The following is a 24684-nucleotide window of genomic DNA, read 5'->3' as shown; positions in this document are numbered from 1 at the left end:
TGTGCATATGAATCTACCAGTTGTTAGAAGGCTCCCTCCTAGAGTTGGAGGCCTCCTGCTCCAGCTCCCCATGTTCAGTGCAAGAAATTCAGGATCCAGCCCCTCCGTCCGTTCAGCCTCTGCTTGAAGGCCTTGAGTGATGGGGAGAACTCACCAGCCCTCTGAGTAACTGGTTCCTCTGGCAAGCTGCTCTTCTCTTAAATGCCAAAATCTAGCTCCTTTTAATATAAACCCAGTATAACATCTCTGTAATGTAAACAATGCAAGTGTGCATATTAACACAGGGACTGATATGCCCCAAACCCAACACGTTCTGCTCGCTTTGGTGATCTCCAGGGTGTGAGCATATTGGCCCAGAAAGGCAACTGGGCATTTCCAATATGTAGCCTTCTGTGCTGTTTCAGCAGATACTTCCATCATTGAAGAACTGCGCTGGGAGAAGATCGGCAGGTGTTATTAAGGGCATGCAAGGTTTCATCCCTCTCTGTTAGTCCTAAGAATGGATGGTTGGGAGAAAGAAAGAGAGAAGAGCCAAGGCCCAACTGTTTTGAATTTCCAGGGACCAGTCTGAAGCACTTGCTACAATGAGGAGAATGAATCTGAGTATGGGATTCTTTCCCAGTCTTGTTCCAAGCCAGCTTGGTCTCTGGAACATCTTTATTTTGACATTAAGCACACTGAACAAAACGCAAAATGGAGGCCAGGCCAAGAAGAAGGGAGCAGGTGTTAGGAAAGTGAAAGCCTGCTATTTTAAAGAGGTAGTTAACAGCTGCTTATTGAATTGCCATGCTTAGCAGTGCCCATGCTTGTGTTAGTCATTCATGGAGCAGAGGGAAGTGCCCTTTGGAAAGTCTGGGCTTAGTTATTTAACAGGCTTAGTCATCTGGCAGGTAGGAGTTCAGATGTGCCCTTGTTCAAGTCTTTCCTGTAGCTATTTAGCTTTGCAGGGATTTGCCTTTGCCCTATGCCACCCCTTGGCAGCGAACGTTTGGAAGAATAATATTGACTCCATCACAAGATAAAGTCTCTGCGGTCTCTCAGATATGAGGGGGGGGGGCATTTGTAGAGGAGAATTTATGAGAAAGATGCTTTGCTCACCAGTTCTTTCGTGAGATACATCTGTGTTTGGTGGTGCTTGTCGCCCCCCCCCCCCACACCAGATTTACCACCTGTTACATAGTCCAACTTAAGGACTGAACAATTTAAAACCGCCTTTGCGAGGGAGAATCGGCAATTGATGTAAAGGCTAAGGCCTCTTCTTCCACCAGACAACTCTCCCCTGAAAATGTATAGGATAACACATAATTGGAAACCCTATATACTCTGTGCCCCTGGACTTCAATATATGGCATGTATACTCTGCTGAGAAAAATTGAGGATGTTAATTCAAGGCTCTGTAAAATGTGCTAAATAAAGGACTCTGAAACAGAGCTGGAAAAGTATCTCAAATTCATAGTGCCAGTGTGGCAAATTTTGTAGGTTCCAGCCTTGAGGAGGGCTGTGGAGTAACTTGGGGTTGCATTTACACTGAAATGAATGTTTCACCACAGATCTTTTTGTATCGTGGTCTCCCAAGTTGACGCTCATTTTGTGGCGTTTGCCTGATAAAAGGCAACTAAGTTTCACTTTTTATCTAATTATGTCTTCAGAGGTTACATTACTTATATGTATTTAAAAAATTACAAAAATTGTCCAGTAGCACCTTAGACACCAACTAAGTTTGTTCTTGGTATAAGCTTTCGCGTGCATGCACACTTCTTCAGATACCATGTAAATTATTTATATGGTTTCTCTCTTTCTTGTGTGTGAATTAATTGGCTTTGTTTCCCAATATCGCTATCTTCTAGGTAAACACGATACAGAATTGGAAAAATAGTGTCCTCGTTGTGATGGCAAACCGCTTTTCATGTTTGTTTGTTTTTATAACAAAAAAGCTAGGTTCGAGTGGAAACTTAAAATTGCAATGAGCTAAATGTCTCATTTTACATGTCTATTTTTAACCTACATTCTCCCACCCTTATTCTGCTCCTTAAACACATCTACCCACCCACACTTGCCCAGCCACCGTCACAGATGATGCTCTCTGACTTACTCCAGACACTGATTCCACTGTCAGTGGAAGAGGACTGAGCATGGCTTGTCCTGGGATTCTGATGCTCAGCCCAGCACAGCTTTGCCTCAGCATTAGGATCAGGCATCTGGAGGCGTGTTAAATACCAGGGCGTATTTGTTCAGCTCTAAGGGCCTAATGGAAAATGTTGTTTTGATGCTGGGCCTCAGCTGGCTAAGGTATTTCTTGGCTGCATAGAATGGGCACACTTTCATGAATTTTGCATAAACTAAACTGCATGCGTTTTGCGCATATATACCAAGGCACAACTGATAACGCATGGTTGTGGCTTTGATGGAAATTGGCCTCTATCCGTAGCATCCAGTATTTTGTATAATGTATCTGAATGCCCTGGTGTTCTCCTTCTTGATTTGTGTTCTTCTAATAGAATTGTGGAGTTGGAAAGGGACCCCAATGACCAACCCCTTACAATGCAGGAATCCTAGATAAAGAATCCCTGATAGATGCCCACCCAACATCTGTTTAAAAACCTCCAGTGAAGGAAAGCCCACCGCCTTGCGAGGGAGTCCACTCTGCTGTTGAAACACCTCTTAACATCAGAAATGATGATGATGATGATGATGATGATAAATTTATTATTTATACCCCGCCCATCTGACTGCGTTTCCCCAGCCACTCTGGGTGGCTCCCAACAGAATAAAAAAGCGATAAAATATCAAACATTTAAAACTTCCCTAAACAGGGCTGCCTTCAGATGTCTTCTGGAAAGTTCTTCCTCATGTTTATTCAGAATCTCTTTTTTGTAATTATAGTCACCAGAGCAGCAGAAAGCAAGCTTGCTCCATCTTCCATGTGACTGCCCTTCAGATATTTTAGTCTCAATTTTCCTTTAAAATAAAATAAAATACTTCCCTGCCGAAAGGTCCATTAGAACAATCTGTCTAATGAAGTGAAATATCAAGCCAGTGAGCATGCTACTTATTAATTTCTTTTTTGAGGTAGGAGGTTCTGATTATAATTATTATAATAAAAAATTATAATTTATACCACACCCATCTGGCCGGGTTTTCCCAGCCACTCTGGGCGGCTCCCAATAGAATAATAGATACACGATAAAACACCGAACATTAAAAACTTCCCTAAACAGGGTTGCCTTCAGATGTCTTCTAAAAGTCAGATAGTTGTTTATTTCCTTGACATCTGATGGGAGGGCATTCCACAGGGCAGGCGCCACTACCGAGAAGGCCCTCTGCCTGGTTCCCTGTAACCTCACAGGGAGGGAACCGCCAGAAGGCCCTCAAAGCTGGACCTCAGTGTCTGGGCTGAACGATGGGGGGGGGGGGAGACGCTCCTTCATGTATACTGGGCCGAGACCGTTTAGGGCTTTAAAGGTCAGCACCAACACAATTGTGCTCGGAAACATATTGGGAGCCAATGTAGGTCTATCAGGACCGGTGTTATATTGTCTCAGCGGCCACTCCCAGTCACCAGTCTAACTGCCACTGATTGAGTGTGTTAGTCTCCATGCTGGGAATGTGTGTGAGGTGAGTGCCCTATCCCTTTACCCCATATAACCCAGGCTCTCCCCATGTTGTTGACCTGCAACTCCCATGATCCCTGACCTCTGTTCACGCTGCTAGGGGCTGATGGTAACTGTGGTGTAAAACAGCTGGAGGACATCAGGTGCTCTGGAAGACTGTCTCATCCTACTTCCAATTTGGATTGTGCGAATTGGTCTTTGTAAAGCTTGAGTGCTTGGGGTTTGGGCAGTCAGTACGCAGTCACACACAAATAAGATTTTACAGATGTGTGTGGCCTGTCCTGGCTTTAATATTGCATGCCCATTCTGGTAACTGGCTCCTCTGAGCATAGAGAAGGAATCGTAGATGTTGAACATCTTTATATTTGATGGGGAAAGGAGGCTTGGCTTTGGAGATGGCAGGTCTATGTTTACCCAGAAGGTTTTAGGAGATGCCTTCTCAACAGCAAGGAGATATCGTTTTGGTTACGTGTGTTAATGGCAACTTTCTTGAAGGCAGCAGCGAAAGCCTCTCTGCAAAGCACTTTAATTCAAAAATCTCTGTTAAGATCGGGGCAATAATATCCTCTTGGGATTAAAATAGTTCCGGCTGAAGTATTCTTCTCTCCCCCTCCCAGGGCATACTGAGGAACAATTGAGGGTATTGTTCTCTTTTATACCACTGACACTTTCAGAAGTAGACCAGTGCTGTAAGGAGTACAATTGCTGTCTCTGAATATTTACTTGCTGTCCCAAATGCAAAGCCAGAGATGGCAACACTGGGGGGGGGGATAATAAATGGGATTCTGAACCAAGAAAACACACATTCTCTACTGTAGAAATCAGATTTGCTCAATTCTGGCTTCCGTTTTTATTTTGCCAAATGAAAGCTTTGCCAAGGAAATATTTCCCCCCTCAATAAGGGACCAGTGAAAGATTTGACAAGGAACATGCTAAATATATGGGAAAGAAGAGACTGAAGTTATATTTCAGGTTGTGCTTTGTGCTGCAGTGAAGATTCGAAAAGTGATCATTTTTTAAAAAATATTTTGGAAGATGAAAGTTAAGATCTTCATGAAGTAGAATTATTCCATAGGTTCAGTGAACCTTTTGGGCGAAGTTGGTCTACTTGTTCCTTGTCCAAGGGCACTAATATGATCCTATCTGGAAAACCTTTTCATTCAGTGGATGGAAGCAGCTTATAAATGCCAAGGAACAGATGCACAGATCCTGCCCTTCCATTGAAATGAATTGAGCTGCTTGCTTGCATCTCTGTAAGCACTTGAGCTCGTGAATTGAATGGCACCCTGCTAATCAGAAGTAAAAAATTATCTGAAATAGCCAAGGCACTAGACTGCAGTTTTGGATGGCAAATATGGCTTGATAACTTTCAAAAAGACGATTCTGCATTGCTTGCGTACTTTTCTTTGTGCCTGTCAAGGTTGACTAGAAATTTTGCAAAAGCAGCTTTGCATCCCTGGGGAGTTTGTGGAAGCTAGGTATCATTGATTCAGAAAGAACCCAAGTGCCAGCATTAGGGGGTTTTGTGGGTTTTTGGTTTTTTTTTTAAATGACCTTGCACTTGAGGCCATACAATGTATCTTAGTAGACTAATTTCCAGGTGGCACTTTTATGGAGACCTGTGACCCATGTTGCATGCAAATCTTTTCCCCAGGCACAGAAACGGCACTCTGGAGTGCTATCGCTGCCTGGATTTGACCCCTAAATTGCAGACCTGAGTACAAAGTGGTTGGTGCAGTCTCCCACGCAAGGGAGCTGAGTCTTCAAAAGCTGCCTGCCAATATTACTTCAGTCTCCCCTGCACTAGACTTCAGTCAGCCAAATGTCGTGCTGGCCTCTTTTCTGGTGTCCTGCTGCTATTGCAACAGCTCGGGAGTTCTTTGCTGTAACATATATATACTTTCTGTATACAGTGGTACCTCGGGTTAAGTACTTAATTTGTTCTGGAGGTCTGTTCTTAACCTGAAACTGTTCTTAACCTGAAGCACCACTTTAGCTAATGGGGCCTCCTGCTGCTGCCGTGCCTCCGCCACACGATTTCTGTTCTCATCCTGAAGCAAAGTTCTTAACCTGAGGTACTATTTCTGGGTTTGTGGAGTCTGTAACCTGAAGCGTATGTAACCTGAAGCGTATGTAACCCGAGGTACCACTGTATATGGATTGACTGTAGAAATATAAATGAAAATGGTAAATACTTGATTTAGGCCTGCAACTGGACCAAAGACATTTTGATAGCTCTCTGAAATATAGATTCATAAAAAATGAGTAGAAACATGATTTCTGAAACAAGAGGAATGCTTTTTTTTAAAAATGATGTACACATGCTGAGTGTCTGGCTAGGACTGGGCAGACCTGGGTTCAAATCCTTATTATGTTGTCTAGCAACCTGGATGATCTTGGCTAGTTCATCACTGCTCATACCGACCTACTTCACAGAGTTGACATGGGGATAAAATGGGTGGAGAACAATGTATGCTTCCCTGAAATTCTGGGGGAAAGGTGGTGTGTAAGTGTAAGGAAAATAATAAATCTTTGAGTCCCTCCTTTGTGAGTGAGAAATAAAAATGCTTCCCTTCAAGATTACGTGCAACCATGTACCTTTTTCATGGATTAAGCTCCCCCCCCAATTAATTGACTGATCAATTAAGTAGAAGCAAGTGAAAACAGCATGCTCTTTAATTCTGGGATTTAAGCTTAGAGCTTTTCCAGTTAAACTGGAATTCGGGAGGAGTGGCTGAGTGAATTAAAAGAACAATAAAGGATTGGATCAGGAAATGCCATCTCAACCTTGTTCCACGAATTCATTTGATTATGTGTACATAGCCTAAGCATCTGCAACATGTACAGATTTGCATGTGATCAGTAATCTGCAATTTCTTAGGGTTCTAGGTCATTCGGAGAGAGCCATGCCTGTACAAGTGCTGTACACATGCATGCATGTGTGGACAATTGGGAGAACGAACTGAAGCCAGGAGCAGGGACAGCCATTACGATCTTAATTCTCTTCACCTCCCTATTTGTTTTGAGATTGCTTTGTATTAAATTGAACAATGTTTTGCACTGTTTGGGAGTTGGGGGCTTGTCTCTCTGTGTTTGTTGGCTTTGGCTCTAAGAGACCTGCTGCCAGTAGGTTTGAACCCTTGGGCAGTTCCACCAGACATAGTGTAGTGAAATTAATTTCAAACAGGCCACCTCCTGACTTGAGCATTTTGGATCCCGTCAGATAATTTCCTGTATAAATTTAGGCACATGATGGCCTCTCCCCTCTGCAAGGACAAAGGACCTGTGAAGGTGATCTGCCCTTGGAGGCTAATGGCTTCTGATGGGATTGCTGAATGTTCTTGTGGATTTACTGTCTAAGCTCTGTTTACTCTCTGGAATAGAGGTAGATTGCGTGGTTGACATGATCCTGCCCTCTTCCACTGTGCAGAGCACTGAGAACTTGGTATATACAACTGAACTGCAGTTGTATTATGAAAGCATGAGTTTAGTTTTCTCTTCGTTCTGTGCTGTTTTTTAGAATAGTGTTTTTGTATTTTGTCCTTCTGTTGCACTGTGCATGGCTCAGAGATTGTTAGTTATGGGGTGGCTGAAGAAATTGCAGTAAGTCAATGATTCCTTTAACTTATTACAACCAGAGTGGCGGCCATTTTGGAAGCCACTTGAGACAAAGGTGGAACATGAAGGAAGATGGTACATGGTGTCCGGTTGAGGAGCTTCTGAGCAAAAGGTTAGGTGGTGACACACTATCTCTAAAAGAAAATTAGTCAGTTGGTCACATTTAGGCCACATCCCCAACTAAAGAACATTGTACTTTGGCCATATTTACAACATCCCACCTGCCCTCCTACCTTTGCACTTAAACCTTTGACATTTAACATGAAACAGGAAGGCCTTCAAAGAGGGAACTTTTAGAGCAAGACGAGTTGCCAAATGAGAAAATGAATGGGTTTAGAGCAATTGGAAATGCCACACATTCTGGCTGCTTAATTCTCATTTGTAGGCCTATGTATATTAATAATTTGGTGGTTAATGAGCAGAATAATTATATATATTTGTTTCATTTTTTAACTTCAGGGCAAAAGTAGAAGTTATATTCAGATCCATGCCATACACAGATTATAGAATACAGTGGTACCTCGGAAGTCGAATCCGTTCCGGAAGTCTGTTTGACTTCCAAAACATTCGGAAACCAAGGCACGGCTTCCGACTGGCCATAGGAAGCTCCTGCAGCCAATTGGAAGCCACGTAAGCTGCATCAGATGTTTGGGTTCCAAAGAACGTTTGCAAACCGGAACACTCACTTCTAGATTTGCAGTGTTTGGGAGCCAAGATGTTTGACTTGCAAGGCGTTCAACTTCCAAGGTACGACTGTATATGGGTTTGCACCAGGCTGTTGAAAATCCTAACTTTCAGTATATTGTTTCTTTAACTCCTTTAACTTATCATTGTAGTGGCTGTTAACATCCATGCCATTTCAGCTTTGGGGATGACAAGAGGTCCCTTTTGGGCAATTTGACACACATACCCCAAAGCCCCCTGCTCCCTGCCATGGCACTGTGCTGTTCAGGAAGGACTCTTGACCATTCAGAGAGGCTTTGGGTGGGTTGAAGGGGGACAGAGGAGAGGTGAAAGAGGAGTTTACTTGGTCTTCAGATCCAAGTTGCAGGCAACAGTTGCCACCAACCTACTGAACATTAAACACTTTTACCCTAATCCTTGATGCCTTTAAAACCTGCCTTCTCCTCAAGCGGATGAGATAACTGACCGGCTGCTTTAAAATACGGTAAATTTTTCGTCTCTAAGCATTTTTCTGACCTTCATCAAAAGCCTGCTTCTAAACAAATATTCAGCAGTCTCGGTTGCTTCAAGCTCTTGCTTGTTATTAAGGGCTTTACTTGAAAGAAGATTATACCAAAATAAGCCTTATTTTCAGCAGTCTGGGTTTATTTCCTGTGGGCTAATCTAGTCTAAATGTGGGGTAAGTGAGTGACATCAAATAGACAAAGGTATGTTTTTCATTCTAATGAAATGGACCCATGTTTGTCCGTCTTCAGTTTACTCATTAATGATATGATATAAACAGGAACTGCATTTTAAAAGGCTGGGTATCCGGAATGTAGAGCATGAACTGAAATGACTGTTGCCCTTACTTCTTCCCCTTTGTCTTCATAAATTGCAAAGAGAGAACGCCCATTCCTCTTAGGATGGTACTTATGACTCCCTTGCTGCTCCCATGATGCTGAAATAATGTGGAGAGAACTCCACCATCACTCAGATTTGGCTTTGTGATGGTGCCACATAGCCAATGAGGTTGGCCTATATAATGCCTTTGCTCTGATTAGGCTTCAGAAGTCAGAGCTTACTGCCCTCGAGACTGGTGAGGGCAGCAAATCACACCAGGTCTGTGGTCCTAGCAGCAGCAGCAACAAACAGGCCACAGAAAAGAGAAGTAAGGTTCAATTTCCGTGTCTTCTCCCCAATCCTCCTCTAACATCCCAATCTACCTGTCGCCTTTTGAGCCAGAGAGTTCACTAGAAAACTTTCTGCTCCACCCTTACGTGGCCTGAGAACAGCTAGTTCATTTCTTTCAGGTGCAATATAATTTACAAACTTCAGGATTCCTCATGGGAGCTGAGTAACAGGAAAAGAGCCAATTATGTTCCTTGGGAACCAGTTACTCAGAAATGCTGGGGCACCTAGAAGAACAACTGGTTAATTGCTTGCATAATGAGTAATGAGTTTTGTGTCTGGTGCAGAAGCCCATCATCAAATGAATGCCCCAATAAATAAGATGTCCTTGCTGTCTTCAGTTTATAAGCCTTTGTTTTAATGTGTCTTTTTTTTGTACCTATATATGTAACCCCAACAATCTTCACTCTTCACTCTTGCTTCTTTCTCCACATTGTTTTGTATGTGTGAGCATGGTTCACCACAGGTTGGAATTCTTCATATGCAGTTTGTCTCTACACTTGAGTAGGTCCTGGGCAGAGACACATGACCCACTGGCATGTTCTCTCCCTCCTGGTCGATCGTTCGGGAGCTTCAAAAGCTTTCTTCAGCCCGAACATCACAGCGACCGATGCCAACAGACACCGGCACACTTAGGGATCCGCAGAGTTTGCGCACCTTGCGTGACATACCTCAGCAACTCAGCACTTTGGCTAATCTACTTTATTTACATATAAACACACACGGAGCACTGCAACATGGCTCCCTCTCTCTAGCATCAGACAGCAAAGAGAAAAAGAACAAAGGACGATAGTCCCACTTCACATAACACAGTAACACAAACGTCCTGTCTCCGTCACTTCCCACTCTGTGAAGTCAAAACATATACCGTTATGTGATAAACAACAATCCCATGACTGCAATCATGGAGCAGGAATTCTAATAAGTAATAGCTTTGACACCTGGCACCATAATGACTGCTGTGTGAAGAGGACCGCTTTTCCTTGAGAGTTCCCAAGCAGCGCTAAGGGTTTTTTTTGGGGGGGGGGGAAGGCCCACAGCATAAGTGTCTATCTTGAGAACTTGATGGCTATGCGCAATTCACCCTTCCTGCGTTGTGCTTGCTTTTCATTGGAACTTTTTAGTGTGCGACACATGGTGTTCAAAATTAGCCAGGCGCATTTTGCACCTAACTATTGTCCACTTGCAACCAAGTGAAGATGCCTAGGTGCTAGGATGTTCTCTGACATTTCCACCATCTGGAGGTGCATTCCTGGGGATAATTGGATCTTGACTGTTTTCACACGCTAATACCCCATCCTGTAGAATTCTATCAGTTATATTTTATCTGCACAATCAAGAGTGAATTTCAGGAACCAAAATGCTTTTTCTGTTCAGGCTGAGCAGGAGCAGTGAAAAATATGATAGTTAACTATTATAGCTTGTCTTCACTTACCCCACCCCACTGCCCTGCTCACAGTTGTGAAGAATATTCTTAATGTTATGTATGGTCCGTGTCACCATTAAGAAAAAAGAGGTAGGAACTGGCTAACATATATGTAGACTGTCCTTGGATAAAGTGACTTTTCTTTAAGTTCTCAAAGCTCTTAACCTAGCTCAAGCTTGTCATCTGAACTAGCCAGATGTCACAGTTGGTCCATCATTTGAAAAATAAGACTTTAGAGCTGCCGGGCTCCAAAATGGTAACTAGGCATTCCACTTTGGCAACTATAACCTAGGAACCATTTGGCCCCTAGCTTATATACCTGAGTTTCTAACACTGGCCACACAAGAGGAATCTTTAGCACATAGCTTTGCTTGGGCACTCCATACAAAGAGCAAAACTACCTTTCTAAAGCGGTAGGTGATATTCTTCAGAGTTAAGATAAGATAAGAAGGATGCTTTCAAATTCTGCTGTGTAGAAATATTTTCAAACTGTTCTCTCTGTAATTTTTAGGGATGGTTAAATTGATTCTGATCTTGTGTTTCTCTCTCCCCCCCTCCCCCACCTTTTATTTTGTTCCCTACCTACGTTGCTCTAGGTCTGGGTTGTTTTGTGTTCCACCAGCTTCGCTACCAAAGACAGATGAGCCTCTAGATAAAACTTGCACTAACGGGACGTCTGAAGACAGGCAGCCCATACAGCTGGAGACTGGGCAGTGGCCTTTGGACGAAAAGCCTACCAAAGTCAACGGCGAGGAACAAGTTCCCCCCCTCTTGCCTCCACCACCGTCAGGCAGTGTTCTTCCTTACCCTCCCTATTTTGAGGGAGCCCCCTTCCCCCCTCCATTGTGGCTAAGGCGCTCATATAATCAGTGGGTGCCTCAGCCCCCTCCAAGGACTATAAAAAGGACAAAGCGACGCTTGTCCCGCAACAGAGACCCTGGCCGGCTCATCATGAGCACCATTAGGCTGAGACCTAGGCGAGTGCTCTGTGAGAAGTGCAAGAACACCCTGAGCCCAGAGGAGGGGAACAAGGCCAGGCAGAACACAAAAACCAGGAGGAAGCTGAGCATTGAGGACAAGGAGCAAAAGAGGCACAGCGAGTCTGACTACGGAGAGAAAAGGGGCAAAAGAGAAAAACGGGAGGAGGACAAGTTCCCCAGAGAGTTGATGCACCGGACTCCGGTTATAAAAATATCTTACAGCACCCCACAAGGTAAAGGGGAGGTGGTGAAAATCCCCTCCCGGGTTCATGGCTCAGGGAAGCTGTTTTGTCCTCAGAGCAGAGGGGAGGACCAAGAGGAGACCAGAGACTCGGAAGAGGATCGGGAAACCAAATGTTTTGTGGATAAGTCTGCAGGCAGTCAGCTTGCTTCCATTCCAAAGTTAAAGTTAACCAGGCCTGTGCATTCCAGTGCAGATGTTCCACCTCCCAAGATCAGGCTGAAACCCCATCGGATCAACGAAGGGGACAACGTTTCAATTTACAAAGCGGAACTTATCGACCAGATGAATGTCCTTCCCGGTCACAGAGAGTCTCGTGCTGCTTCTTTTTATACCGATGAGTCTGCGGATAGAAGTTTAGCCGAGATGTCTTCAGGGAGCTCCTGTGAAGACGATGACTTCAAAAGGTTTCCCCAAGGTAAAGATGGACACGATAACTTGGCGTTCCTTATGAATTACCGTAAGAGAAAAGCGGATTCTTCTAGCTTATCAGTGTGTAGCAATGACAGCCTAGATGAATCCAAATCTTCTAGCTCGGAGGTAACATCGCCAGACATGTGTGACTTTTTACCTGGCGACGATGCGTCCGTCTCTTCGTCCTCGAAAGATGAGCGAAAGATTGTGCCCCCATTAACAGTAAGACTGCACACGCAAAGTGTCGCAAAGTGTATCACTGAAGATGGAAGGACTATTTCAGTCGGGGATATCGTTTGGGGCAAAATCCATGGCTTCCCCTGGTGGCCAGCCCGTGTGCTCGACATAAACGTCAGCCAGAAGGAGAATGGAGACCCTTCCTGGCAAGAAGCAAAGGTTTCATGGTTTGGTTCTCCAACGACATCTTTCTTGTCTCTCTCAAAACTCTCCCCTTTCTCTGAATATTTCAAACTGCGATTTAATCGTAAGAAGAAAGGGATGTATCGGAAAGCTATAACAGAAGCTGCCAAGGCAGTGGAACACCTGACCCCAGAAATAAGAGACCTCTTAACACAGTTTGAAACATAATTTTGGCTTCAGTTGCAGGTAAGTGCATTTGGGAGACGGCACGTGCATTACACAAGCTGATTTAAGCACCTGTGTGATTGGAGTTTGTTTTTCAGAGTTTTTAAAAGTGAGAGGGATGGACCGCTTCAGTGGGAATTAATCAAAGGGGCTGCATAGTACACTCTTAAAAGTGTGCATTTTGGGGGTATCTTGCACTGTGATATAAAAGTTTGGGTATATTAAGGGCTTAGTCCTGGTCACTACCAAGTCACCCCAGAGTAGCTTTTCCATCTTTTGAAATTGGAAAGTTTGGAGCTTTTTCAGTGGCAGGGGGGATTAAGTCAGCATTTATTAGAGAGCTTGCCAAATACCCTTATTGAAAGACAGCTGTAAATTGGTCTTGTATGGGTCTTGTTGTTCCTCATGACAAATAAGAACTTGAGAAAAACTTCCCGGATCAGCCAGAGGCCTCTGTAGTGCAGTGTCTTGTTTTCACACTGGCCAATGAGATGATGACAGGAAGCCTGCAAGCAGAACCTGAACACACAACAGCACTCCCTACAAATTGCTTTGCATTGATGAGATGTGTATGATAGAAGATATAATTTAGGGAATTCCTCTGTGTGGCCTGGAGTGTTTTGTTTGGGGTCTTTTTTAAATGACAACTGGGAATGACGTTATGGAAAGTACCATCTAGATACCCTGTATTTCTGTGGCATCATCACCATCATCAGTAAACTATTTTTTTGTTGGGTAGCTTTTTCCTCAAAACTTGATGAAATTTTGCTCACACACTTGGGGGGGGGGGACACACTAATGGTGCTCCCCACCCAGCTCATGCCTCCATCTAACACTTGCCTGCCTGTCTCATTCCTGCCCTCTGTTATATTTTTTGCTGTAGTAAGGATTGCTAATCCTTTAGCTTGTCAGAGCTTGTTACTTCCCTCCTTTTTTGAAATCCAGGTAGGGAAAACCTGAATACCGGATGTTCGTAGGCCATCAGTATTGCATGACATTGTCTCTGTTTCCTGCAGTTTGAGAAATGCGGGCGATCTTAGGTGTAATCTGCTGTCTGTTAGCTCCAACTTTGTTTAAAAGATGCAACATTTGGAATGTGCTGGCAGGACCTGCATGGTGCTTGATTTCTCACATGAGGTGTTGGAGACCAGGCCTGCTTAGAAACAAGACCAGCTATCCTGTAAACCCTGTTTATAAAGCCTTAAAACATGAGAGCCAGTGGTGTCAGTTCCATGGAGAAAGACAGGGAGTTGGCACATACTCAGTGCATTCCTCTTCATCATTTCTTCACATGCTACAGGGCATGACCCTGGTAATGAAAACAGATTCTGGGAAACCAAGCTGCCATTTTGGAAGGGACTTCTATGCCCTTATTTCCCCCCCTTGGGTGTCTTCCTGCTCTCCACCTTCATATTCATCCTGCTGCCATGGCTTGTTATTTCTCTTCAGCAGCTTTCCATTGTCACCAGAATTCAGGTAGTGAGTTCAGAAGAAATTGTTCCAAACCAACTAAGCAGGTCTCTGCAAACTGAATTCCTATCTGGGCGTGCATTATTATTAATGCAGAATTTGGGCTTGGTTTTCATGCATTTTTTTCTTAACCCATTTTATATTCTAGCCCCAAACTTACTTAACCAAGGGGCTACAGGGAATGCTATATTGCTGTTTTCATCATTTCTCACTTCAGTCATTAGGCTCGGCAAGTCTATATTATCTGTTTAAAAAAGAAAAGGATGGTGTGTGTGTGTATGTGTGTCCTTATTCTCTTACATCATATGTTTGCTAAATTGCCAGCATTAAATGGCTGCTATGAAATATTTCTATAAAATTGTCTCAAAAAGAGATTTTTTATATATTATGCATCCTGTTGGAGAAGCTTCTTAGCCTCTCTCTTTTTTCACATTCTTTCAGCATATCTTCCAAAACACTTTTTTTCATAAATAAACTTAGTGAATAAATTTAGGGAAAATGTAGTCTGCTCGCTTAAAAAAATAAAAAAATCTGAGTGGTGTACAAATATTTTCAATTTTATTCGTATACCACTTATATGGACTGTTGCAATCCAATTAAAGGCAAAGGTAAAACCAGCAACTTCTTAAAATGGATATTGGTAATTAAATTATACGTTTGGGTCGGCACATTCACTGTGAGCATTGAGTACACTTGAGGATTCCCCTGCCACCAGCCTATCTAACCTAACATGCAAAATGGCTGGAGCTTTGCTGCAGTAATTGTGGATTGTGCCTATTTATGGTTTCCCCCCCCCCCCACCTGTGGCATCTGGAAACTGATTTCTAAGCCATAGTCGTTGCTCTTGAGCCATGTGGGTCTCTGCACTTCTCTCTTGCTTCCCCTTCCACCTAATGCACAGACCCTCTTTTGCAGCTTCTTGGTGCATTAGCTGCCAGGCAACAGGCAGATATTAGCTGGTTCATCCTGTCGGCTAGTTTTCTTCATAGCTTACTCCGCATAAAGAATATGGCTCTGTGGTCCAGCAAGGATTTCTCTGCCCAAAGCAATCCAGTTTATTTGAGGTACATGTTAAAGTTCCCCCTTCCCCTTCTGTGTCTTGCCGAGTTAGACCAGGTTTCTCAAGGTAGGAATAATAACAACTGGGGACTGTAACGTTTCAGCAGAATGACAAACTCCAGGTTGGGGAAAATAAATATAAGGTAGGAGAAGGGGTACTTAACCCCACCTCCTGGCTTCCCACCCAGAGTTTGAAACTCCCATTGTTCTAGGTGCCTTTTGCGACAGGGAATTTCATTAATGCGAGCAGTTTCTGAGCTCTGGGCACAATACTGCGCCTAAGATTTCAGATTAAAACTGCCACTGCTGGAAGGAAAAGAGGAGCCTTTTCTGCCTCCCTACTTCCAGCCACTCTCTGAAGACTAGAGAAGGGACCCTCATAAGAATATTAGGAGGGGTAAGGCAGAGGGGGGGTGCATGTCTTTGTTTTTTACAGTCTTCAGATGAGGACTAGACCAGTGTTTCCCAGCCTTTTTTGGGCAAAGGCACACTTGTTTCATGAAAAAAATCTCGAGGCACACCACCATTAGAAAATGTTTAAAAAATTAACTCTGTGCCTATATTGACTATATATAAAGTAACTCTCTTTAATAGGCATCAAATAAACACAAAGAAAGTACCGGTATTTTATAATTACTTTATTATGAAATAGTAAGTACTGTATTTTTAGGACGCTCCGTCCCATAGGACGCACCTACTTTTTTGGGGGGGGGGGAAATAAAGGAAAAATTTTTTTCCTTTATTTCCCCCCCCAAAACCAGGTCGGGGAACAGTAGGATGGCGGTGCTGCGCCTCCCCGCTGTCCCCCGAGCTTGTGGGGCTGGCCCATGTCTGCCTGGCGCGAGGGGCGCTCTGCTTCAGGGCGCCCCGCGCATCGGGCGGCAGGCTACAGTCCGCAGCATGGGGAACCCTCTGTTTCAGGGCGCCCCACGCGCCCCCCCGTGCGCAAGGCTTGCCAACACGAGCGCGGAGCACGGGGCGTCCTCCGAAGGGCACCCCGTGCTCTGCGCCGCCCGCAAGCCTTGCGCTCCTGGGGGGAGATCCCCTGGGTGCGCAAGGCTGGCCAACACCAGCGCGGAGCACGGGGCGTCCTCCGAAGGAACGCCGCCATCCCGCTGTCCCCCGACTTGGTTAGAAGGCTGGCGGGGGGAGAAGCCTGCTCCTCCCCGTCGCCAGCCCCGCAAACTCGGGAGACAGCGGGAGAGGCGTAGCGCGCCCACCCGCTGTCTCCCGACATGGTTTGGAGGCTGGCGGAGGGCTTCCTCCTCCCCCAGCCCCGCAAGCTCCCAGAGCTCTGGGTCCCGTTCTGGGGGAGGGAGAAGCTCGGGCTTCCCCCGCCCCAGCCCCGCGTCTCCAGCCGGGAGACGGTCGCGCTTTAGCCCCGTGCGTGCTCTCCCAGCTGGAGAGGTGACGCGCGCCTATGGAGGCTCCTGCCATAGGCGCGCGTCACCTCTCCAGCGGGGAGAGGGTCGCGGGGGGCTGCTTTAGCCCCGTGCGTGCTCTCCCAGCTGGAGAGGTGACGCGCGCCTATGGCGGCTCCTGCCATAGGCGCGCGTCACCTCTTCAGCGGGGAGAGGGTCGCGGGGGGCTGCTTTAGCCCCGTGCGTGCTCTCCCAGCTGGAGAGGTGACGCGCGCCTATGGAGGCTCCTGCCATAGGCGCGCGTCACCTCTCCAGCGGGGAGAGGGTCGCGGGGGGCTGCTTTAGCCCCGTGCGTGCTCTCCCAGCTCGAGAGGTGACGCGCGCCTATGGAGGCTCCTGCCATAGGCGCGCGTCACCTCTCCAGCGGGGAGAGGGTCGCGGGGGGCTGCTTTAGCCCCGTGCGTGCTCTCCCAGCTCGAGAGGTGACGCGCGCCTATGGAGGCTCCTGCCATAGGCGCGCGTCACCTCTCCAGCGGGGAGAGGGTCGCGGGGGGCTGCTTTAGCCCCGTGCGTGCTCTCCCAGCTCGAGAGGTGACGCGCGCCTATGGAGGCTCCTGCCATAGGCGCGCGTCACCTCTCCAGCGGGGAGAGGGTCGCGGGGGGCTGCTTTAGCCCCGTGCGTGCTCTCCCAGCTCGAGAGGTGACGCGCGCCTATGGAGGCTCCTGCCATAGGCGCGCGTCACCTCTCCAGCGGGGAGAGGGTCGCGGGGGGCTGCTTTAGCCCCGTGCGTGCTCTCCCAGCTCGAGAGGTGACGCGCGCCTATGGAGGCTCCTGCCATAGGCGCGCGTCACCTCTCCAGCGGGGAGAGGGTCGCGGGGGGCTGCTTTAGCCCCGTGCGTGCTCTCCCAGCTCGAGAGGTGACGCGCGCCTATGGCAGGAGCCTCCATAGGCGCGCGTCACCTCTCCAGCTGGGAGAGCACGCACGGGGCTAAAGCAGCCCGACTCGCCCGCCTCCCTCCCACGGCACACCCGGCAACTTCTCGCGGCACACTAGTGTGCCGCGGAACACCGGTTGGGAAACACTGGACTAGACCATGTGAAAAATGAACATAGGATGTTAGCTGCAGTTCATTCATTTTCAGCTTTGTATTCTTGTTATAAAAAAGTGCGCGTTGGCATTTGGTTGTGGTGCCCATAACCTAGGTTTAAGGTGACATTTTGCTCCTAGCTTTCATATCTCAGTTTCTAACACGATTCTCACCCCCACCCTATGGAGAGAGAAATTGTGGGGGTGATGCAGGTATGTGGGCAGGGTGCAATCGTCCCATCCACATGGTTGTTTGCTTCATTCTCACACATCCCTGCTGAAGTCATCCTGTAAGCAGCCTGATTCTGAGCAGGTTGACTCTGATGTAACTCCCACTTTGCTCAGTTAGCTTTCTTCCACTAGCTTCCAGGTGAAAGTCACCATTGATTTCTTTTCTTTAAAAAGAAAATCAAATCTATCCACAACCACAGCAGCTCCTGAAGGAAGTGGAGAAGGGGAAGCATTGCTGTGGAACCTACTTTAGATGGGATGGCTTCACTTTGTAGGAGCTTCAGCTTCTGAACAGCAGTTAATCTGTTATGCTTTGGTATTTGGGCTTTGTCTGAAGAAGATAACCACCTTTCTAGCAGCTTTCTCTCTTTCAGTCATTGAACACAACCAAAGAGCCCAACTTCATCATCCACTGTGCCTCCCCCTAACCTCCATCCCACCCAGAAAAATCATCTCCTCCTTTTGTTCTCTAGTTTCAGTTATCTCAGATCTGTAAAACTTTGCTGGTCAACTCTTTTGTTCAGCCAAAACCAGTCAATTCAGCAAAGACCATTCCCTCGGAAATTGTTTCCAGGGCTACCGAAGATGACCAAGAGTTGGATGGAAAAAATAAGTGTCTGTTTGAAAGGGCGGAATGAACAACTCTGCTGGATGAATGCAAGGAAATTGAGGAAGTTCCAGAGGAGATCACTTCATGTAAATTGAAGGGCTTCTCTTCTTAGCGAAGGCTGGGCCTCTGACCACATATCTTAATTCTAATGGATTTTCTCTAACTGCAGGCAGTAATAGTGCTGAAATAAAAGTGCTAATGTAATTTGGGTTTTTTATCATTTCCCCCCCTGTAGAGGGCTATTGTTGTGGGGGATCAGATGCAGTCTTTTCAAACTGGTTTTCACGCGATAAGACTGGAAAGAAAATGCTTAGTGGGAAGTCCGGGGTAATAACTGCAGTTATCTGACCTAGAAATAGATAATCTATGATGACCAGCTGCACTCTGGTAGTGTGGAGCCCTGCTGTTAAGCAGCCACTAAATGTAATGTGTAGCTGTCAGAGGCTAATAAGAATGCAGCGGCTAATAAGAATGCAGGGCTGCATAACGAAGAAAGGCCAATTAGTGTTTTAGCAGGTGGCCAAACAAAATTTATGGTCGACTGATTTGGAGTTTGGTTTTTGTTTTTGCAATCTTGGTCACAGATCTGCAGTCATTGAATAAGATGCTTTGGAGAAGTGCAAGCTTTCTTTTATTATAGCCCTATGATTTCCCCCCTCCTTCCCTTTTGGTGCTCTGTAGTGTCGCCAATATGACACCAACATACGACGGCCTCTGTGCTGGTGGAGCTTTTGTCCTGTTCCCATATTATTGAGGATAGAACCCTATACTAGCTTACATGGGGGCAAGTCCAATTGAACTCAGTGGGGCCTACTTCTAAGTAGGTATTATAGGATTGTACTCTCAGAAAGGGACGCAGGTGGCGCTGTGGGTTAAAGCCTCAGCGCCTAGGACTTGCCGATCGAAAGGTCGGCGGTTCGAATCCCTGCGGCGGGGTGCGCTCCCGCTGCTCGGTCCCAGCGCCTGCCAACCTAGCAGTTCGAAAGCACCTCCGGGTGCAAGTAGATAAATAGGGACCGCTTACCAGCGGGAAGGTAAACAGCGTTTCCGTGTGCGGCTCTGGCTCGCCAGAGCAGCGATGTCACGCTGGCCACGTGACCCAGAAGTGTCTCCGGACAGTGCTGGCCCCTGGCCTCTTAAGTGAGATGGGCGCACAACCCCAGAGTCTGTCAAGACTGGCCCATACGGGCAGGGGTACCTTTACCTTTACCTTTACTCTCAGAAATGTTCTTAGTTTGGGTTGTCTTTTCTTTTTTTTAAAGCAGTGCTACTCCTGTCTAGCTTTTGGGATAATGAGAAATTTAATACAAGTGAGATGAGTGAAAGTTGTCAAGACAAAAAAGCTGGTTTCTTTGAAGGAAATAAATAAGTGATGTTGGCTTTATTGGGTGGGTAGTTGGGGGGTTACAAATGCCCATGCTGAAGTTCATTAAAAGACAAAATTAATGGGAATTGTTAAAGAGAGATACTGTCAATGTCCCTTGACGATGGGTCATCTAGTAAAGGTAAAGGACCCCTGAACGGTTAAGTCCAGTCAAAGGCAACTATGGGGTTGCAGCGCTCATCTCACTTTCAGGCTGAGGGAGCCGGCGTTTGTCCACAGACAGCTTTCCGGGTCATGTGGCCAGCATGACGAAACCACTTCTGGCACAATGTAACACCATGATGGAAACCAGAGCACACAGAAATGCAGTTTACCTTCCCACCACAGCGGTACCTATCTTTCTACTCTTGAACTGCTAGGTTGGCAAGAGCTGGGACAGAGCAACGGGAGCTCACCCCATTGCGGGGATTCGAACTGCCGACCTTCTGATCGGCAAGTCCAAGAGGTTCAGTGGTTTATACCACAGTGCCACCGGTCTCTCCTCATCTAGTCCAAACCCCTCAGTGCAGGAATCTCAGCTGCAGCATCCATAAGAGATGGCCGTCCAGCCTCTGCTTAAAAACATTCAAGGAGCTCATGAGTGAGCAAGGTGTTCCTTTTTGTGCCCTTGTAGTTTGAACTGGAGCATGCTGGGCAGCTTTAAGAGCATGGAGAGAGTGAACTAGAGTGCATCTAGCAGTCTAGCTCTGCTGTAGCGCATTGCAGGAAAAGATTGGTAAAAGTAAGCAAGCTGTCAGCCAAAGACGTTTCTCTGCTATCACTGGTCCTTCTCATTGAGGAACCTGATAAGTTTCCAAGAAGCCATAGCGTTCTCTGGGAAACGGTTTAGAAAACCAAGCTCTAAAGCCTAGGTATTGCTAAACACAGCTAGCCTTGGAGAGTCTCATGTGATGTTCTGTGTGGCCACAGTTTTTCTTTATGCATTTGGTCCAGAACTAAATAAATATTTTGTGTGATCTACGGTGCAAGTGCAGTTGATGTGCTCCAGGTTTGTTGGATCTGCTTCGTTCTTTATGGTAGTTGTTTCACTACAAACCCAAGGTCCACTAACCAGAGCAGCTCAGCACTTGGAATCAAGGAATAGGATTCCTCTGAGTTCAGCCCAGGAAACTTGTTTTCGGCACCAGAATGGAACTTGCAGTCCTTTGACACAGAAAACCCACTCTTGTTTTTCTCCTAAGATTTTGTTGTTTCAGCAGTCTAATTTAGAGGGTGGGATCCTTTTTGTTGTTGCTTTAACAACTGGGAGTTAGCTCACCTACTGCAAATCTACCTTCTGCCAGTCCCTGATTTAGTAATGTAATTATTCTTTTCTTGGTTTTTTTATTATAAACTGAAGTGAATCATGAACGCTGGGGCTAGATTTCTTTTTCTTTTTAGAAGTGGCGTTATCTGGTGTATCTTGCAGCCGCAGGGCTTGTCTCCAAGAATATGGTCACCCAAAATTGTTCTTTTGTTGTCAAAAACAATGGTCTTTAGCTTTTGATTGTAATATTTGGACTCGATCCATCTCTGTGGATTTATGAAAGAGGCACTTGTTTCAGGAAGAGACCTCTTTACTTAAGGCATCAAAAAATGTAGAGTTATTTATTAAACTTCTGTCGATGTTGAAAAGCTGGGGAAAGTTACATAATCACGAGTATATTTATCATCATTTATTCATCATTCAGTCTCAGTGTGGGTTAAAATCATTTAAGACAAAATGTTCAAACAGATCCAAACATCCCTAAAATCAGCTCTTAAGAGATACAGATGTTTTGTGGTTGGACACTGGACAACCTCAGCACCAACGAAAGGCAAAATGAAAATTCAGTGGCCACTGGTTCTAAAAGGAGTACATTGTTGTGATTATTTTAATTTTTTAATTTCTATTCCCCCCTCCCACTTCCTCCCAAAAGAGTTCAGGGTGGCAAACACAGCAGTGATTAAACAATACAATAAAAAATAAAATAAGAACATCTAAAAACAATTAAAATCATGTAAAACAATCACATACTAACGATTTCAAGGTTGCCAGGAACAGTATCTCTCAGCCATCAAATGCTTAGGTAGACAGAAATGTTTTTAATTTTTTTAACATTTTGACAAATTTAATTCCATTTCTAAAGCAGCAGGTGTGTCTGGCAAGAATTATTCCACTATTAAGGTTACTTCATCCTAAGTGTTTTGAAGGCTTCTTTTCAGTTGTCAACACAAGCTGATATTGCATGTGAGAATTACCGCAACTTACTTCAATGCGTGTGCTGCTACTGCTTCCTTTTTGTGAAATTCTCGAAAAATAAGAAATCTCTATTACTCTACAGTGTAAATTCTTTCCGGAAATGGATCTTGTCAGCTCTCGCTCCCTGTTTCTCAAGCTGGTTATGCTTTAAAATTCCAAAGTATTTAATATATTATAAAGTATGTTATGTGCATTTTGTTCTGTTCCTAACAAACAGCACAATTCTGTATTGGTCTACTCAAAAATAAGTCCCGTTGAAATCAATAGGGGTTTCTCCTAGGTAAGTAGGTATGTGATTGCAGCCTTATTTGTGATGTGATGTGCTGCAAAACATGCTCAGCATTGCTCAATAAAACAAATCTTCAAATGGGAGATAGACGATCCGGCCTCCTCCAGATATTGTTGTGTCTGCAGTTCCCTTTCGCCTCAGACCGCTTGGCCATTGGGACTGTTGGAAATTGTGGTCCAGTAACATTTGAATGGCACCAGATTGCCTACCCCGGTATAAAAATGAATGACTGGAAGAAATATATGTCAACTTACCAGTGTAAGCAGAGAGGGAGGGGAGAGTTTTTGAGGGACTGCATCATGGGACAGGGAATGCTAAGGGCCAAAGTCGTGTCTGTCATAGGGCTGGATTGACAGATGGATCTTCAAGCATGTTTGCAGATGTATAACAAAATCTGAAGTAATACATGCAAAGAGCAGACGGCCTGTGTTCATGTGTCACACTAAACCAGGGAAGAGGCACCTGTGGCTTTTCAGATATTGCTGGACTACAAATCCCATCATCACTGACCATGCTAGCTGGCGCTGATGGGAGCTGGGAGTTCCAGCAGTATCTGAAGAGCTGCAAGCTCCCCAGCACCAAAACATGGTTTAGCAAGATGTGCATGAGCAGATTTGATTAGTCAGATTGTTATTATTCTTTTTTAAATAAAAAAAATCTGTAAAGGTAAAGGGACCTCTAACCATTAGGTCCAGTCGTGACCGAATCTGGGGTTGCGACGCTCATCTCGTTTTATTGGCCGAGGGAGTCGGTGTACAGCTTCCGGGTCATGTGGCCAGCATGACTAAGCCGCATCTGGCGAACCAGAGCAGCGCACGGAAACGCCGTTTTCCTTCCCACCGGAGTGATACCTATTTATCTACTTGCACTTTGACGTGCTTTCGAACTGCTAGGTTGGCAGGAGCTGGGACCGAGCAACGGGAGCTCACCCCGTCGTGGGGATTCGAACCGCCAACCTTCTGATTGGCAAGTCCTAGGCTCTGTGGTTTAACCCACAGCGCCCCCCACGTCCCACCCACAACCCACTGTAGTGTTTGGTTTTTTCGTTTAGCTATGGTTCTTCCTTTAGACTGAGCAGCTTGTAGAGTCCCTGTGCCTTCTCTCAAGTTTGCTGCGACCAATTTAGACTGTGCAGTCCCGTGCTATATTTGGACCGGTGGCTGCGTGTACATTTCTGGTGACAATTCTGGTTTGAGTGCGCAGTGCCACTTTCAGTAACCTCTCCCTTTTTCACTTTCTTCAAGGTAACAGAAGATAAGACCACATCTGTCCTAGAGTTTCACAAAGTCTGTAAACATCCTGACACACACTTCCCTGGGAGAATCTTAAGGTTTCCGTGCTCGTGGCAGCAGGATGAGTTTTTGGACTGGCCCACAGCTCATAATCTGTGAAAGTTATAACAAGCACCTGGACTGCTTAGTAAAAAGCCCTCCACGGGCTAGTCTGACCAAAAGTCACAAAGCTACTTAACGCGAGAGAAGCAACCTTGGCGAGTGCTGTTTCAGTGGACTTGGGGGGAAATGAAATGCAACACCTTGGAATGTATTTATTACCTATGAAATACTCTTGATAATTCCCCTGTTCCTCTCCCCCTTCCCCTACACGCGCACAAACACAAAAACACACACACACACTGCTGCTTCTGCTGCTTCTATGTAACAAGATCTCTCTCACACACTCTTGTTTTTGATTTTAACACCACAAAACTGTTTACTCCTATTATGTACACTTCTGCAAGGGAAATGCAATAGAATGGAACTGGTGTAGTCTTAAGTTAAAAATGGACTCACTTTTGCGTCTATTAAACTTCGGAAAAATAAGCAACGCATCATCCCTGGGTGGCTTTTATTCAAAACAACAGGCCGTGGCCTCCTTTGTCAGCTTTTGCATGTGGAATCTTGCCAAGCTTCCCTTCATCACAGCTTTGGCTGTCCCAAGTAAAGAGCTAGACCAGGGTGGTGGAGCACCTGAAGCCTTCCAGATGAGGGCCTGGATAGCTCAGTTGGTTAGAGCGTGGTGCTGAAAACACAAGGGTTGCAGGTTCAATTCCCATATGGGACAGCTGCGTATTCCTGCATTGCAGGGGGTTGGACTAATAATAATAATAATAATAATAATAATAAATTTTATTTGTATCCCGGAGCTAACATCATAAAAACAACACAATAAGCATAAAAACAGACATCAATCAATTAAAAAACATCTTAAAATTAATTCAGACAAGTTAGTTAAAATCCAGGCA

The 24684-nt window shown here is 45.5% G+C and overlaps 1 protein-coding gene across 4 annotated transcripts in view; it reads left to right on the top strand.

Moving 5' to 3' along the window:
• Nucleotides 1–24266, top strand: part of PWWP2B (PWWP domain containing 2B) — a 35480-nt gene extending 11214 nt beyond the window's left edge. For all 4 annotated transcript variants that reach the window (XM_083741078.1, XM_083741075.1, XM_083741077.1 and 1 more), the window contains exons 3-4: nucleotides 11106–12750; nucleotides 23687–24266. In XM_083741078.1, the coding sequence (XP_083597204.1) occupies nucleotides 11106–12732 (1627 nt within the window). In that variant the 3' untranslated portion in view covers nucleotides 12733–12750; nucleotides 23687–24266. The remainder of the gene's footprint in view (nucleotides 1–11105; nucleotides 12751–23686) is intronic.
• The last annotated feature ends 418 nt before the right edge of the window (nucleotides 24267–24684 follow it).

This window comes from Podarcis gaigeae, assembly GCF_964106915.1.
Source record: "Podarcis gaigeae genome assembly, chromosome: 5".
NCBI lineage: Eukaryota > Metazoa > Chordata > Lepidosauria > Squamata > Lacertidae > Podarcis > Podarcis gaigeae.
This window is presented reverse-complemented; position numbering and strand designations above follow the sequence as displayed.